At 39.2% G+C, this 18,914-nt stretch overlaps 1 protein-coding gene across 3 annotated transcripts in view; it reads right to left on the reverse strand.

Annotated features, from left to right (window-relative positions):
• Positions 1–18,914, reverse strand: part of DZIP1 (DAZ interacting zinc finger protein 1) — a 96,117-nt gene that overhangs the window by 45,566 nt on the left and 31,637 nt on the right. For all 3 annotated transcript variants that reach the window (XM_043998681.1, XM_043998680.1, XM_043998678.1), the window contains exons 6-8: positions 15,321–15,458; positions 12,626–12,688; positions 868–1,008 (exon numbers count right to left, since the gene is read on the reverse strand). In XM_043998681.1, coding sequence (XP_043854616.1) covers positions 868–1,008; positions 12,626–12,688; positions 15,321–15,458 — 342 coding nt within the window. The remainder of the gene's footprint in view (positions 1–867; positions 1,009–12,625; positions 12,689–15,320; positions 15,459–18,914) is intronic.

The raw sequence follows: 18,914 nt of genomic DNA on the forward strand, positions 1-18,914 counted from the left end.
TAGGAGAAGGCAGAGACTTAAGACAAGGTGACCAATTAGGAGGCTTTCAGGCAAGGGGTGACAAGTTCCCAAATCAGAGTGGCAAGAAGCAGAAGAGATATATAATAAGATGTAGTGGGTGAACGGACAGAATTTACCAGCTAATTGGATATGTGGTTAAGGGTGAGTAAGGAGTCCTTATAAGGGCAGGGGTGAACCCACCCCACTTCATTTTAGCTCTGATACCATAATAAAGTGAGAAAATCTAAAACAAACAACCAAAGTACCCCTGACAAGGATGAAAAGTCCCTGAAAGCCACTGGACGTAGCGAGATGATGATAGGCAGGAAATCTGTTCTAAGAGGGTAGGGACACTGGTCACACCTTGGGGTAGGGGGTTATCTACAAATCATCAAATGGGAGTCAGCTACAAAGAGATGATAAACCCAAACTGTTATAAGGTCTGCCAAAACTTGTGATATGTTTAAATAGCATTCGGAAATTTGGGTCACATCCATGCCTGAACAAAACAAACAGGTTAGGATTTTAACTGAGGATTCATCACCCTATGATCTACAGATATTCTAAAAGAAAAATAGTATGCTTCTACATATGTGACTGGCATACATAATTCTTTTTGGGGGGAGGGGGCAATGAGGGTTAAGTGACTTGCCCAGGGTCACACAGCTAGTCTCAAGTGTCTGAGGCTGTATTTGAACTCAGGTCCTCCTGAATCCAGGGCTGGCCCTTTATCCACTGGGCCACCTAGCTGCCCCTGGCATACATAATTCAATAAGCATTGGTTTAGTGCCTACTATATGGAAGACATTTGTGTTTGTACAAGTACCCATATATTTCACATCCAAAAATACTACAAACCAAACATACCTGCTGCTTCTGAGTAATAATCAATTCATTCTGTTCTTGGAGTCGCTGCCCTAATTCTTCTATTCTTTTCTTATAAAAAACATTACTTGCATTCAGATCTTCTATCATAGATGTCCGAAGTTTCTCTATATGTGATAGGAGCTACAAAAATTAGATAGAACACACAATTTTATAAGTCTCATGAAAAAATGTTTCATTTTGCTTTTTTTTTACTTTACCTGCTAAACACACCATTCAACAATCACATCACTCTGGTTCACCAATAAACTGAATAAAATGTTGATGTGATCTGGGAAAATTACTTAAATTTCCAGGACTCTAAACAAGTCTCTGAGACCATAAGTTGCCAAGAAATTATTTACTGGCAATATGAAATGACATATTAAGTCCTTATTCAAGAGATATATTTTAGAAATGAGGCCTTTGTCAGAAATACTGGCTATAAAAATTGTTTCCCAGCTTTCTGCCTCCGTTCTAATTTTGGATGCATTGCTTCTGTCTGTACAAAAAATTTTTAATTTAATGTAATCAGAATCATCCATTTTGTATTTCATAATATCCTCTATCTCTTATGGACCCCTTTTCAGGCTTTAAAAAAAAACAATTGAAGAAAGTGTTAAATTTCAGTTAGAGGTTAGTGAAAATAAAGATATAATTGTTGTCCCATCCAAGATCTCATCTGGCTGCAAAAATCTAGATAGACAAACAGGGACAGAACAATTTCAAGTATACACTGCTTTTCTGAAAATGTGTAATAAAGGAGCAGAAACCTATAATTTCCCTAAAAGTGATTTTGTATTACAGATTAGCTCTGGGTTTCAAAAGGAAACCGTGTAACTGGAAATGAAATCTTAAGCATTTCTCTAGAAGAAAAGCCTTTCTATATAGCATGAACAAAAACCTCTACTACTCCTATCAAGTTCAGCTGATGATAAGCTCTATACAGGCTTAACAGCTTTTTTTTTTTTTTTAAGCAGGCTATACCATTTTATTCTTTTAAAAAAAAATCCTTTCAAGATGAAAAAGAAATCAACATTAGGTTACAAGAGTGTCCAGCTCAAGAAAGACAACAGGCCCACTGTACTCTGTTCTGGTCAGACCACAGCTATAGGATCATATTCATTTCTGTGCACCACATAAAAGGAACACAGACAAACCAGGGAGTGTCCAGGGAAGGACACACCAGGATGGGAAGAGATTTGGAAACTATAATCATATGAAGAGCATGAAGATGACCTTCAAATACCTTAAGACAGGAGCTCTTAAACTCCAGCCCACAGCCCTCAAAGATGTATTTCAGGAAGGGGGAAGGGAAGGGAATATTTACTGAATGTCTATTATGTCCTACCACTGTGTCAAGCACTTTACAAATATTATCTCTCTCATTTGATCCTCACAACAGCCCTGCTAAGTTAAGTGTTATTATTAACTCTATTTTACAGTTGAGGAGACCAATGTAAACAGAAATTAAGTGACTTGTCCAGGAGGCACAGGGCTACTTAGTGTTTGAGGCTGGATTTTGAATCTTCCTGAGTCCAGGTCCCATACTCTATCCCAATTAGCTACTTTTTGTTTGTTTGTTTGTTTGTTTTTGCAGGGCAATGAGGGTTAAGTGACTTGAACTCAGGTCCTTCTGAATCCAGGGCCAGCGCACCACCTAGCTGCCCTAGCTACTTCTTTTTAAAAAAATTATAATAACTACATTTCAATTTGTTTCTTTTGCAATCCTGGCCTTTTGTTTAATGCATTTGTAAAGCATTCTTTTGTGAAATGGTCCACAGGCTTCACCAGATTGCCTGAGGGTCCAAAAATGTTAATAAGTGCCTTAAGTAGGGCTTTCAGGTGAAACAGAGAGTGGACTTGTTTTGTGCTGCTCTAGAGGACAGGAGACATTGTGAAGCTGGGGTTGGAGTGAAGGGGTGGGTGGTGAGAAAGCTGGCAGATTTCACCTCAACACAAAATTTTCTAATATTTAGTTGCCCTGGGAGTATTTAAGTATAGTCTAGCTATCTGTGAGTTAAGTTGTAGAGGGGTGGAATTTAACTCTAAATGAGAGGCTAAATGTAATGACATCTAAGGTTCTTTCCAGCTCAAAGATTCTGTCACTTTTAGTGCTACAGGAATATTGGTGTCATAGGAATATTCGAATTTTGCCTTTCCCTGTTTCTTCTGAATTATATTCAAGGCATGGAATTGGAATTTCATCACCTCCTATCCCCCAGTGGCATTTGTGCTATGGAAACTATTGATCCCCTGGCCTAGAATAAGGCTATCTTTAAGGATTCATTATTAATTAATTAAGGATTAAGAGTAAGGGGTACTTCGGTGTGGTAGTACACCCATAATTCCTGCTGCCAAGGAGGTAAAGGCTGGTGGATCTCTTCAGTCTGAGAGTTCTGGGCTGCAGTGAGCTGTACTCTTCAGGTATCCACACTATGTTTGCATTAAGATGATGACCCCGAGAGTGAGGATGTGCCGGTCACCACCAGGTTGCTTAAGGAGCAGAGTAGCTTGGGTTGGAAATGGAATAAGTCAAAGCTCCCCATGACAATCAGTAGTGAGATCTAGATTACTTCCAGCCTGGACAAGATAGGGGGCCCAGTCATTAATAATAATAATAACAACAATGATAATGATAATAGGAACACTGAAGAGATGTTGCAGAACTGAGTGATCAATTCAATAAATGCTTGTTGAAATGAAGTGAAAACAAAATTGAACAGAAGTGGCAATAACCACTGCGATAGGAAGCTATATGCAAAGGCAGGGTCAAAAAGTGAGAAACTCAGTCTATCTATAAGGTCTAATTTGGGCTGGCAATTTTCAAAAGATCTTGTACATAGGGTGCTACATGCAACAAAGCAAAGAGGAAAGTTTAGCAGCAGGGAGACTTATATATGTCATTTTGTAACTAAAAACATAAGGGTGGAAGGATAACATTGACCTGAGTCTTGAGATATAAGAAAAAGTATACAGCACCAAAGACAAAAGAGTAGAACCGAAAGAATAACTACAATTATATAAGAGAAAACGTGAATTAGAAGGTATGGACAAACAAAGAATCTTCATCCAGATTCAGTGCCTGAAAAACTGCTATGATACTTTTATATATTAAAGTGAGGTCTGGTTTCAAATGAACTGAAGTGAATTAATTTAATGATAAAAATCACTAAGCAAGTTTCATTGTATTCATGGTCAACATTAATTCTTAAACATTAAAAATTTTTAAATAGTATGGCATCAAACAAAGAGCCTTGAAATAAAGCATAGGCAAGTTACAAATAACAAAAAGCTTGTCTGTGATACTTTGATTTAGACACATTCTCACTTTGTTGGAACCAATAAAGAGGTAGGAGGCAAACCAGACAAATATTAGCCAAGATTACAAAATGTGTTCAAGAGCAAGCGATGATTTAGTATCAAAATCTATGGTAAAGTTAAGGATCGTGAGGCAATGATGTCCTTTAATCAATTTGTCTCCTAAATCCTAGTCTTTTGACATGTTTAAAGTATAGGTGAATGAGTGCCCATAAGCAGAAATGACTATTTGCCTCCATTTATATTTGCAACTATCATTATTCCAAAAGGAAACTGCCAAAGAATCTAGGTAGAGCACTAAAAAGTTGGCAAAGCCAAGTTCCCCAAAACAAAGAAATACAATATGTGCATTGTGGAAACAGCGGCATCATCCATGTGGAATAATTAATGGTTAAATCCTTAGCACTGAGATTACCAACCTGACTGAATACACCTCCCCTACCAGGGCTTAAGGGTTATGAAGTAAAAAGTAAGCAGCTTCTAACTGATCAAAGCCAGAAGACCAGGAAACAGCATAGCCTAGCGGTCTGAAAAAAACCCACATTTCAAATATGGAAACCTACCAATTTTCTCTTCCTCACACCCAGGGAAAATTTGTCTTTTAATTTCCAGGATATAACTGCTTTAGCTCCCTCTCTCCAAATCGTTTTTATTCAACTATTTGACAAACATTTCCCCCTTTTATTCAACCAGTGGCCCCTGCTACAAGAGGGTGAGAATAGGCCTCTACGTTCTATTCCAGCCAAACAACCACTGCAGTTCTGACCACTAGCTTCAATATTGTAGTTTTTAATAAGATAGGAATAAAAAAAATTTAAATAAATAAGAAAACATAAACTGTGTCATGAGTTACCTTTTTAAGGTGACTTTTTTGTAGAGAGGGGTCTGGAGCTATGATTTTTTTTTTAGTATAGGGACTTTCTTTTCTTTCTTTCTTTCTTTTTTTAACAGGGCATTGGGGGTTAAGTGACTTGCCCAGGGTCACACAGCTAGTAAGTGTCAAGTGTCTGAGGCTGGATTTGAACTCAGCTATTTCTGAATCCAGGGCCGGTGCTTTATCCACTGCACCACCTAGCTGCCCCCCAGTATAGAGACTTTCAATAAAGAAGTTAGAAAGTTCATACATTACTTATAGGATTAAGGAATGACCTAAAACATTATGAAGTTAACTGATTCACACCACTGTTATAAAGTCAATGGGAGGACTTAAATATGACTCTTTTTTACTTCAAAGCAGCCCAAAGTCACTATACTAAGCTTCCCCTCACAGAAAGTAATAAAACACAATTGGATATAGGTGTTATCAAAGTGATGCGGGGAAATCTGAAACCAGTAATAAGAAGAGCAAGTTAGGAAGCTATAGTGACAGTAAAGGGAGATAGTGGTTAGGTGTGTACAAAGAAGGGGAAAAATGAGAGAGAGATTGTTGAGATAGAACAGTTCAGACTTGACAAATGAACAGATATAAGAGGTCAGGGAAGGAGGACAATTCTGAAGTTCCAAGCCTAGGTGAATGGAAGAAAGGTAACACACTCAACAGAAACAGGGAAGCTTGGAGGAAAGGCAGGTTTGAGGATAATGGAATCAAATCCTATAAGTATTTGTTTATGTGCTAGACACTGTGCTAAGGGTTTTTAAACAAATATTACCTCATTTAATTCTCACAACTCTGTGGGGTCGGTGCTATAATTATCCCCAGTTTACAGGTGAGGAAACTGAGGCAAAGAAAGGTTAAGTGACTTGCAGAGGGTCACACAGTTAATAAGTGTCTAATGATGGGTTTGAACTTGGGTCTTCCTGACCCCAAGTCCAGCACTCTATGAATACCACTCCAAAGTTGTAGATGCAGTTGAAACAGCTGCCATTACATGAATGACATTTCTTCCAACTTACTAACTCAACCAATGTGTATTAAAGCACTCACTACATGGGGGCACCTAGGTGGTACAGTGGATAAAGCACCCACCCTAGATTCAGGAGGACCTGAGTTCAAATCCGGCCTCAGATACTTGACATTTACTAGCTGTGTGACCCTGGGCAAGTCACTTAACCCTCACTGCCCCACAAAACAAACAAAAGCACTCACTATGTGCCAGAGACTGCACAAGGTTCTGGGGATGAATTTCAGACATAGCTAAAAGAAAAGGGCGGCTTTGTGTGAAAGGGGAGTGACAGAAAATAAGTCCCCAAGAGGTAGCTGGAAGCAGATTGTGGAGGCCCAGTCTGAAGAGTTAATGCCTTGATATTATTTGCAATCAATTCAATGGACTCATTCCCATTCAACAAGTAAGTGCCTAGTAATTGACCACACTATGATCATCACTAAAAAAACACAACACTGAGAACTTGTCCTCAAGGAGCCTGCGATAAAGGAGGAAGAAGATGACACGTATACATGAATAACTATAACGCAAGTTAAATGTGTTAATAGGTAGGAAGGATCAAATAGAGACAGAAGGGAGAACTGGGAGGAAGGGCTTGCTTCTTGATGAAGGGAGCAGGAAAGGCTTTAAGGAGGAGGTCCCCCCCCCCAAAAAGGAGGAGGTCCCAGACCTGGGTTTTGAAGGAAAAGAAGGCCTTCGATAAAGAGAAAAAACAAAACCTTTCCTATCCTCACATTCTATAGGAGAAGACAACATGCACTTCATAACCTATTCCCCTGCTGCTTTTCCAGTCCCCTTTCACTTTACTTCTCTCTTTTTTTTTTTTTCCGCAGGGCAATGGGGGTTAAGTGACTTGCCCAGGGTCACACAGCTAGTAAGTGTCAAGTGTCTGAGGCCGGATTTGAACTCCTGAATCCAGGGCCGGTGCTTTATCCACTGCACCACCTAACTGCCCCTGCACATAGACTTTTTTTTTTGCAGGCAATGGGGGTTAAGTGACTTGCCCAGGGTCACACAGCTAGTAAGTGTCAAGTGTCTGAGGCCGGATTTGAACTCCTGAATCCAGGGCCGGTGCTTTATCCACTGCACCACCTAACTGCCCCTGCACATAGACTTTTTTTTTTTGCAGGCAATGGGGGTTAAGTGACTTGCCCAGGGTCACACAGCTAGTAAGTGTCAAGTGTCTGAGGCCGGATTTGAACTCCTGAATCCAGGGCCGGTGCTTTATCCACTGCACCACCTAACTGCCCCTGCACATAGACTTTTTTTTTTGCAGGCAATGGGGGTTAAGTGACTTGCCCAGGGTCACACAGCTAGTAAGTGTCAAGTGTCTGAGGCCGGATTTGAACTCAGGTACTCCTGAATCCAGGGCCGGTGCTTTATCCACTGTGCCACCTAGCCACCCCCCACTTTACTTCTCTAAGCATATTCTTTGATCCAGTGACACTGGCTTCCTGGCTGTTCCTTAAGAAGACACTCCAGGAGGGACCGCCTGTGATAAAGCACAGAGGTGCAGTTTTATGGGGGAAGCACTGTCATGTGTGTAGAACAGAGGCCAGTGTGGATGGGTCTAAGAGTGAGCAGAGAGGAGTCGTCAAGTATAACAAAACCAGGAAGGTAGGCTGAAGCCAGGCCCTGCAAGTGCTTAAATGCCAGGCAGAGGAATTTGTATTTGACTTGGCAAATGATGCAGGCTTTGGATCTCACCATTATCCACTTTGTTTTCTGAAGACCTTGAAATTCCTTGGACCATGACCTCCTAGCATTCCATCTCTATCTGCCTCACCCCTCCCTAAATCAATTCTTTGCCCTTACCTGGACCTTGGATCCTCCTACCCCTCGGGCCTTTCTTCAGCTCATTTATCCCTTTTCTGATTTCATTGTCCTCTCCTCTCAATCTCAACTTTATAGTAAATCAGTTCACCTCTTCACTGTCCTCTTCTCTCAAATCCCTTTGCCCCCTGGCCTATTTCCACTCATACCTTTTCTGACCCCAGTCTCAGATTCTCCTACTGTTCATGGCCTCCTGTTTTATTCATGTGCTGCCAAACAGAAATGGAGGAATTCCACAACGGGGCTGACTGTAGAACTTACAAATTTCTATTATCTAACTCAAAGTAATACTTCTTCTTCCTTAACCGATTCCCTATATCACTACCCAGAGAAGCAACTCCAAACCTTTTCTTCTAACCCCAAGCCTCTCACAATTCCCCTTTCCTTCCAATCTCACATGAGAACATCTCTATGGATCATTATGGAGAAAGATGAGGTCATCCATCCATCCATCCGTCCATCTCATGTTGTCTCCCCCATCATATTGTAAGCTCCTTGAGGGCCAGGGGCTGTTTTTATAACCCCAGCATAGTGCCTGGCACATAGTAGGTGCTTAATAAATACTGAATGAATGAATGAATAAATGAATGAAATACACACATGTAAGTGTGCACAAAATAAACACAAATGTAATTGGTGAGCTCTCTTCTCACCTTCCTTTAATCTCAAAAACCTGTAACATCTCACATGAGATCTTCCCTTCCTCTAGTCTTCTCATAATGAGGGGGGTCTTTCAAATTTCAAAACCTTTAACAATTGATAATTAGTCCATACAGAACCTTTGTGAAGCAATAATAATTAGCTAATAACAGCTAGAATTGATATGGCACCTTAAGGTTAGCAAAGCACTGTACAAATATTATCTTATTTTGTCCTCACAACAACGCTGTGAGGTAACTAATGATGAAGAGGAGGAGGAGGAGGAGGAAGACAACAGCTAACATTTATATAGCATTTACTATGTGCCCTGGCACATACATACATACATACATACATACATACGTGCTTTGCAATTATTGTCTCATTTCATCCTCACAACAACCCTGGGGGGGACGGGTAGGCACTATTATTATCCTCCCCATTTTAAAGATGAGGAAAATGAGGTAGACAGAAATTATGTGACTTGCCAAGAGTCACATAGCTAGAATATATCTGAGGCCCAATTTTAACACGACCCAAGTTCAGTGCTGTATATACTCTGCCAGCTAGCTGCTTAATCAAGTAATACAGTAAGGGAATGATTTTTATTTTTTAAAATGCTGTTCTGTAGCTAAGGTAACCTAATGGATCCTGGGAAGGAGCATAGATGAAGGTGGAAATAAGAAAAGAAGTTAACTGATCAGCAAACAATTGAAGCCTCATTGCCACCCCCCCAACCCCCCAATCTTGGCAGATAACATTATTTAAAGTAGAGCAGTGAGAAGCACATTGTTCTTGCTTATGGTCTCATTTGATCAAAGGTTTCCTTAAAGTCAGAGTACATGTGGAGACATGAAGTCCTGGGTTCAAATCCTACCTCGAGCGCCCTCTCTCATTCTCAGTTTTCTCTTCTATAAAATAATCCCTTCCAGCGCTAAATCTAAAGACAAACTATTTCCTTTGTATCGTCTACTCCATCACCAACCCTTAGTGTTGTGCTAAGCACCTGTAATGGGAGCTCAGTGAATACTGATGGACTACAAAATGAATACTGATAATAACAAAACAAAGACATCCAGAGTTAAAGTAATCAAGTATACCTATAATTTTTTACATAATAGAAATTATTCATGTGGTAAAAAACGGAAGTTTTAGCTGAATCATTTGAGAGTTGAGCGCATGCTATTGAAGCAGCTTTTGAAGGACCGCCATTTTGGAGAAACCTTGAACGGCCGTGTGCCTGCCCGGAGAGCTGGCCAAGCACGCTGTGTCCGAGGGTACCAACTTCTGGGAAGGCAGTTTAAAAACTGAGGGTGGAACGGAAGTTGGGCTCTGTCTCTCTGGCATTTCAGCTTAGCCGTGGTGGCGCACACTTGGTGTTCAGTGCTGATTCTCAGCCTGGCAGGCAGTTTTGGGATTTGGTGAGTTTCATAAAGGAATATAGACTAAACTTAGATCTAAGATTATTCATATGTATTTGTACTTTCCTATTTCCCTAATCGGTATCACCTTTTGTTGTCTAATTAATTTGCCACAATAAAAACTAATCCCTCACTGATTAAAGCTCAGAGGCTTCTTTTTCTTAGTGGTCTGGGAGATATATAATGGAAAAGTTAAAGGGGGAGTTTAATGCTCTTATATCCAATTTTAAATCTCACATTCAATATAATGTTACCAAAGGAAGTCTTTCAGTCATAGAAAAAAAATGCTTATATCGTCTGTTTAAATTGGTTGCATTAAATATTAATTGAGAAACAGTAAAGTGCAGGGTGAATTTTTTAAAGAGTCACTTACCCAAGATTAATGTTAACTAGAGACAGAATTTCAGATCATTTAGTCTGGTTACCTAATATTATAAGTGAAGAAATTCAAGTCTAGAATGCTGACAGGGATTTGCCTTCAGTGACACATCACGTTAAGGGCATGGCCAGAACACAGCCTCCTGACCCCAGCCCAGTGCTCCTCCCAACACATGATGTCACCTCTCTCAGAAGATGGTGGGCTGTCAAGTTTTGCGGGCCTATTCATAAGGCATTTTTTTATATTACAAAGGGTCTTCCTCACAACAACCCCAAATGGTAGGTCATAAAAGTATTAGTTATTTTTTGTGTGTGTGAGGCAATTGGGGTTAAATGACTTGCCCAAGGTCACACAGCTAGTAAGTGTCAAGTGTCTGAGGCCGGATTTGAACTCAGGTCCTCCTGAATCCAAGGCCAGTGCTTTATCCACTGCATCACCTAGCTGCCCCCCAAGTATTATTTATTTTACAGAAGAGGTAATTAAGTTTACATGATTTGCTTAACGTCACACAATTTTTAAGAGATAGAGAAAGCTCCGCTGCCTTCTATTTAAATAGTTTTCATTATTAAGTACTGTTTATTAAGCAGCTGATGATGTATAGCATTCTGCTGTGTAGTAAATTATTTTCTTGGGGGGCAGCTAGGTGGGGCAGTGCATAAAGCACCGGCCCTGGATTCAGGAGGACCTGAGTTCAAATCCAGCCTCAGACACTTGACAACTTACTTGCTGTGTGACCCTGGGCAAGTCACTTAACCTTCATTGCCCCACCCCCCAAAAATATTTTCTTCTTACTGTTCAACTAAGGCTATTTTCTAGGCAATATACAGATTATAAGAATAAAAAAATGGTATCCATACAGAAAGGTATGAGATTACAAAACTGATAAAAAAACAAAACAAAGTTATTAATAACTGCAGACACTGGTTTTATTTTAATGGGAAGCTCTACACAGGACTAGCATTTCTATCTTAAGCCAAAACCATGAAATGTGGAGTTGGAAGGAAACAAACATTTATTAAGCACCTACTATATGCCAGGCACTGTGCTAAGTACTTGATAAATATTCTCTCATTTGGTCCTTACAACAACCCTGGACCATGGGTGCTATTATGATTCCCCTTTTACAGTTGAGGAAACTGAGGAAAATAGAGATTAAGTGACTTACCCAGGCTCACACAGCTAGTTAAGTGTCTGAGGCCACATTTGAACTCAGTTCTTTCTGATTCCAGGTCTAGCCCTCTATCTATCTGACACCTTGCTCTCACTTAAATGCCTCAGAACTTTAAAGGACTCCAAAGGTCATCAATTTTCCAATCCCCACATTTTAGAGATGACAAAGCCACAGCCCAGGAAGGGCCAGTGACTTGCCCCAGGTCACATACATAAAAAGATGATATAGTTAGATATTCTAATTCCAAATATGAGGGTGGTAAGGATCACATGAGATAATATCTGCAAAGTGCTTAGCACTGTACCTGATATATCTTATAGGCACTATTTAAATGCTTATTACCCTCCCTTTTCTTCACTGTGCCACCCCTCAATCACAAGTACTCTTTTCATGGTCACTCTTTTCATCTGGGTGAAATAAATAATTCTGAAAATATATTTGCTTATTTCCTTTTAATCAGTAGAATAATGATAGGGTATACACTATTGTTTTCCCCAATTAGTTCAGAGTTTTAAAAACATCTAATCAATTTTTATGGCTCCATGATTTATTTCAGCAATAAATAAATAGGCAAAATAACATTAGATAGGGGGCAGCTAGGTGGCACAGTGGATAAAGCACTGGCCCTAGCTCAGGAGGACCTGAGTTCAAATCCAGCCTCAGACACTTGACACTTACTAGCTGTGTGACCCTGGGCAAGTCACTTAACCCTCACTGCCCCACACAAAAAAAATAACATTAGATAGGTTAAAAAGTAACTAGTGTTATTAATTGTCTTTGCTTTAAGAATACTATATTGTACATAGTAGGTGCTTAATAAGCAAGGGGGGGGCATGTCAATTAATGTTTAACTCCCCCTCCCAAATTTATGCATGATATACTCCTGTCTAAGTCTAATCTCCATTATTAACCTTTTCTCCATCACTTTCTCAAGTCTAGACAATCAACAAGCCAATATATCAAGCCCCGATTTATAGTGTTTGCCAATTCACAAGGTATAAATTCCCATTTTGAAAATGTAACTTGCAGGAGTGGGCATGAGCCAACTCACCACTGTAAGCATCTGGCGAATAAATATAAAGTGAATTGTATTGGGTTTTGCCCAGAATCTTACCCGGCTCTTTTCTTTTTTGTGTTCTTGGTGAATGGCCTGAACTCTAGAAGTCCACTTACTTTCCTGCAAGACAATTAAACAATATTAAAGCTATAATATTGCATCTGCTTAAAAATGAAACATCTATGAAATCAAATTTATGATAAAAACAAATTTTAAATGCATCTACTCATCCTAGATTTTATGTATCATAGAGTTGAGACAAGAGCTCAAAGGTTATCTATCTAGTCCATCTCCTCACTTCCAAGGGTCTGTGTTATCTGCTTAAGACTTTACCCCTCTAATTTCCCAGTCTTCCTTAATCCTAGTGCCTTCTCTATGAGACTGTCTTCAGTTTATTCTGTATAAATCTTGTTTGTATACAGTTTTTTGCATGTTATCTCCCCCATGACACGGTGAGCTCCTTGAGAACTGGGTCATTTTTGCCTTTCTTACTAGTTCCCAGAAACTAGGTAGTACATTGGATATAGAGCACTAGATCTGAATTCAAGTCTGGCCTCAGACACTTAACTAGCTGTGTGACCCTGAGCAAACCAATTTTAACATTAGTTTCCCTGAGTTTCTTCATCTATAAAATGGGAATAATAATAGTACTTACTTCCCAGGATTGTTGTGAGGATTAAATGAGAGGATAATTGTAAAAGCACTTAGCATGATACCTGGAATATATTAATAAGCACTATGTAAATGTAAACAATTATTATTGCTATTACACCTAGCTCACAGGGTTATGGTAAGGATCAAATGAGATAATATTTGTAAAGTGTTTAGCTCCAGTAACTGGCATAAAGTTAGTGCTATTTAAAATTTAGTTATCATTATTGTTGTTGTTAATATATTATACTTAACACACAGGGCTGGGAAAGAATCAAATGAGATAATATTAATAAGCTGAGTCCCATCACCTGGCATATAGTGAGCACTACTTAAAATGTTAGCTATTATTATTATTTTATTATTATCATTGGCATTATAACACCTAAGTCACAAGGTTACAAGAAGAATCAAATGAGATATTTGCAGAGTGCTTAGCCTCAATACTCGGCATATAGTAAGTGCTATTTAAATTATCATTATCATCATTATAATACCCAACTCTCAGGGTTATGGGGAGGAACAAATGAGATATTTGTAAAGTGCTTAGCCCCAGTGCCAGGAATGTACTAGGTACTTTTAAATGCTTGTTTCCTTCCCCACTTCCAGTGCTTTGCACAATGACTGGCACATAGTAGGCACTTAATGCTTGCTGATTTGATTTGACTTTCATTCCACAAACTTTTATTAAACATCTGCCTGTGTTCAAGCACTATGCTAAGGAGAGGTGGTATATATTAAATATTAAGCAGTCCCTTCCCTCAAGGAACAATATTCTACTAGGGAAGACAGAAGAAGACAAGGTACGATAATGACCAAGTAAACATCCTACATAACAGAAGAGCTCCAGAAAAATACAAGGAAGATATGCCCAGGGTCACAGGGCTAGGAAGGGTCTCAGACCACATTTGAATTCAGGGCCTGACTTCAGGACTACTATTTTAGACACTGTGGCGCCACCTAGTGTCTTTTTAAAGCATTAATAAACTATTTTTTTAAAAAGTAGAACTAATGAAGTGATCATTTGGTTTTTCATAGCTAATAAGTATTTCTGTGTGTAGATAAAAAAATGTTCTTTTGTATTCATTCATTATAAGCTAAGAAACTGTTTATAAGTTTCAAAGTAAGAAAACTTTTTCTAGCCTATGAACTACACCTACACACACATGTACACACACACACACACACACACGCACACACATGCACACACACACACATACACACTCTGCTCGTTTTTAATGGTGAAACATAATGTTTTAAATTTCATACCTTACAGAGCACTGTCAAGCACATATGTATATACATACATATATAAGCGTTGCGGGGTGGAGGGGTGTCCTATGTCCACAGGTAAGCCCTTAATCAACCAACCAAGTCATTTAATTTCTTGGGGAGGGTCTCAGTTTTCCCATTTACAAACTATGGGGGCCAAGCTGGGTGATCACTAAGACCCCCTGAAATCTAAAATTCTATAATTTTAAAATTTCCTCTATAAATTGTGATAAATGCATATACAGGCTATATCAAACAACAGAAATAAACTTTTTGTAGAAAAAATAGTTCAGTCTTCTAAGTGATTTCAACTGCGATTTCTCTAAATTAACTGACATAACAATTACTAAACAACCACTATGAATTTTACATAAATTAAGGAACAAGCCTCCAAAGAACTAGTTAACTGATTGAAAATGATGGAAGGGTATTTAATCTACAAATTGTGGTGATTAAGAAAAACACAAAATAATATAAACACCCAACAACACGCATCACTCTGCAATCTGCCTAATTTTACATGCCTTTGCATAAGATGAAAGAAGATGGACAATAATTATATAGGACAAATTCTGATCTGTGTCCATGGAGGATGATAGGGATTACATTTAGAACTGGAAGGGACTTTACGAGTCAATCTAGGCCACCTCGTCCTTTTGCAGATGAAAAAACTGAAGCTCAGGTGGGGTAAATGACTTGCCCGAGGTCTCCTGGTGCCTGAGAAAGGATTTAAACTCAGGTCTTCTGATGCCAAACACAATGCTCTTGCCATATCAAAGAGCTAACAGATCTGCCCAAGCCCTGAGACAGTCTTGCCTAGGACACCTACCTGATTATCAAGAAGCTGCATCACATTTTGGAAATCCTGTGGATATGGACGTTTTTCTTCTTTAGGCTCCTGAGCGTCTTTTAACGTACCTATGTTGGATTTTATCTGCATATTGGACTTCTGTATCTCCATCAATTGCTAGCAAAAGAAAATAATTTTAAAGCACATGTGCATAAATGCTCATACTTCTGTAAGAGTTATAATTAATAGTTAAATTTGGAAAGGTATAATTATGTTTCACCATTTCTAATTAGGATGATAATGAGAATTGGCCACTGGGCATTTTGCTTCTAAGCATATAGCTAGAAGACCTGAAATCTTGGCTAAGGAGGACCATTAGAGAATAGAATCCCACCCGAAAAACCAAATCCCCTCTTTCCTGATGGGGAGCTTGGCTGGACAAGGGGCTGAACACCTCTACTGTAGGAGAGGCACAGGGTGAGCCTTTTGGGTTCGGTACATCTAGTAACACCAAGGAGAACAATGGGGAAAATGAACACACTCCCTCTTTCCAAAATGTACTGGTTGTTTACTATTCATCTATTCCTGCTTCCATGGCAGAAGAACTGATTCCTATATAAAATATGAAGGTTACAACAGGCTGGGGATACTCTCAAACTCCAACAGTACCAACCAACCAACATGAATTAACTGCCTGATGCATTAGTGTTATAAAGACTTCTATTCAAATGCCTTAACAGTCTAGTTGAGAAGCATGAATAACACCCATGGAACATGAAGTGATTGACAAATGAGGCAAGGAAGCAGATAACTAAGTGTTAAATGGCATGGTATGAAACTTACTAATATAACAGGACTTAAGAGAAGAGAAAAACTCTCATGGGCTAATACAGCAGGGAAGAAATAGGACTTGGGCTGAGCCTTCAAGGTTGTAGACAGGCAGATGAGAGTAAGACATTAAAGCTCAGGGACATAAACAAGGTAAGATTGAACAAAGGTCTACATAAGGAATATTAAAGTATCTAGCCTTAATGAAATGGGGCTGGGGGTGGGGTAGGAGAGTGTGGTACAAGTACAAATTTAAAGATTAGTGGGAAATATATCTTAATTTTCAAATATTTAAATTGAGTGGGGTTAGCCTATGAGACATCCTCTTTGATATGACTTGAAGTAATAAGTAGAAAAGAAACAAGGGTATAGTAATGAATATGTCAATATGGTTGGTAAAAACCACTCATAAGAATAGAATGCCTGGGATTTGCATATATAAGAGCAGGATATCAAGGACACAGATACAGTGACTTAAATGAAAACCGGTAAGAAATGACCGCCCCCCCCCTCCCCACCCCCCTGGGGCTCCCACCACCAAGATGTCAAAACAAGACGGGAAATACCAGGCTCTCCAAAATTCTCCCACAACAAAGGTAAAATTTCACCTCAAAGTAAACTTTTAGGGGAAGAAATAATAAAAAGTGGGGGCAAAGCAGTTGCTGTCCTAAGACAACTTGAGAGGACTTTAAGAAAGACCACAACTCCCCAAGGAGGTTTGACCCAAACGAAGTATAAACACTTCCTCTGGAACAATAAACAACAAGCCCAGGAAGCAGCTGAGTCAGAGGCTACCTCAGATTTGGGGTCAGAAAGCTGAGCAGGGGAAGATGGAAGGATACTCCCCTGTCACTGTGCACCAGGCTCAAGTGTGCTGACCAGACAAAGTTGTGGCTGTGGGCAAGGAGGAGTGAGCTCACACTTGATAAGAGGTGGAGGCCTTGGGGCAGCTAGGTGGTGCAGTGGATAGAGCACTGGCCCTGAAGTCAGGAGTACCTGAATTCTCAGATACTTACTAGCTGTGTGACCTTGGGCAAGTCACTTAACCCCAATTGCCTCACTAAAAAAGAGGTGGAGGCCTTCCTAGCTATGGGCACTGATAAGAGAGCAAAGTCCCTGGTTTTGGCTCCAGGGCAGAGGAATGAGCTGAAGCATGCTGCTACTGGAGGGATCACAGGGAACATGAGCATCTGCAGTGACAGCATGTCTGGGTGTCTTAGCCATGGCTCAAGGTTGGAGAGGAATGCCTGAGGTCAGCTCCCAGACAGAGCTTAGAAAATAACAGTAAGAAAACCTGAAGTCTGAGGTATCGTCCCCCACACTTTGGGATTAGAAAATAACTATAATAATAAGCTGCTTTAATAAAAAATAAGCAAAGGAACCTGACCATAGATAGCTTCTATGGGGAAGATCTGGGTTCATACTCAGAAGATAGTGAAGTTGGGGGCAGCTAGGTGGCGCAGTGGATAAAGCACCGGCCCTGGATTCAGGAGTACCTGAGTTCAAATCCGGCCTCAGACACTTACTAGCTGTGTGACCCTGGGCAAGTCACTTAACCCTCATTGCCCTGCTAAAATTAAAAAAAAAAAAAAAAAAAGAAGATAGTGAAGTTAAAAAAACCACTCCTACCTCAAAGAAAAAAATGTCATATGGTCAAAAGCCCCAAAACAGTTCTTCGAAGAGCTTTAAAAGGACTTTAAAAATCAAATAAGAGAGATTAAGGAAAAATTAGGGGAAAAAGATAAGAGGAATCCAAGAACATTAAGAAAATTATGAAAAGAAAGTCAACCAATTGGAAAATGTTGAACCAATTGGTTCAAAAACTTAGGGAAGAAAATAACTCTTTAAAAACCAGAGTTGGGGCAGCTAGGTGGCACAGTGGACCAAGCACCAGCCCTGGATTCAGGAAGACCTGAGTTCAAATGTGGCCTCAGACACTTGACACATACTAGCTGTGTGACCTTGGGCAAGTCACTTAACCCCCACTGCCCCACAAAAAAACCTAACAACTAGAGTTAGCCAAGGGGAAGCTAATGACATTTGACATTATAAGACATCAAGAAATAATAAAACAAAATCAAAAGAATGAAAAAATAGAAAAAAATACCAAATATCTCATTAGAAAAACAAACGATCTAGAGAACAGATCAAGGATAGACAATATAAGAATTGTTGGATTACCTGAAAGTTATGATAAAAAAAAGTCTAGATACAACATTTCAATAAATTATTAAGGAAAATTGTCCTGAAGTTTTAAAATGAGAAGGTAAAATAGAAATAGAAAAACATCCACTGATCACCACCTGAAACAGATTCCAAAATGAAAACTCAAAGGAATACTACAGCCAAGTTTCAAAGCTCCCTGGTCAAGGAGAAAATACTATAAGCAACATGAAAAAACCAATTTAAATACTGTGGAGCTACAGTCAGGATAACACAAGATCTAGCAGCTTCTACACATTAAAAGACCAAAAGGCTTGGAACATTACATTTGGAAGGAGCTAGATGTGCAACTAAGAATAACTTATCCAGAAAAACTGAGCATAATCTTGAATAGAAAAAAAGGATATTTAGTGAATTGAAAGCCATATAAGTTATTTATGACAAAAAAAAAATAACTCAATGTAAAATTTGACATATAAAATCAGAAAAAAGATAAGGTAAGCATTAAAGACCATTTATTAAAAAATCTAAATAAAGGTCAAACTTCTATATGAAAATATCATCTGTACTCTTCAATTCTTTTTTTTTTTTTAAAGTGAGGCAATTGGAGTTAAGTGACTTGCCCAGGGTCACACAGCCAGT

The sequence above is a fragment of the Dromiciops gliroides genome, chromosome 3, assembly GCF_019393635.1.
Source record: "Dromiciops gliroides isolate mDroGli1 chromosome 3, mDroGli1.pri, whole genome shotgun sequence".
NCBI lineage: Eukaryota > Metazoa > Chordata > Mammalia > Microbiotheria > Microbiotheriidae > Dromiciops > Dromiciops gliroides.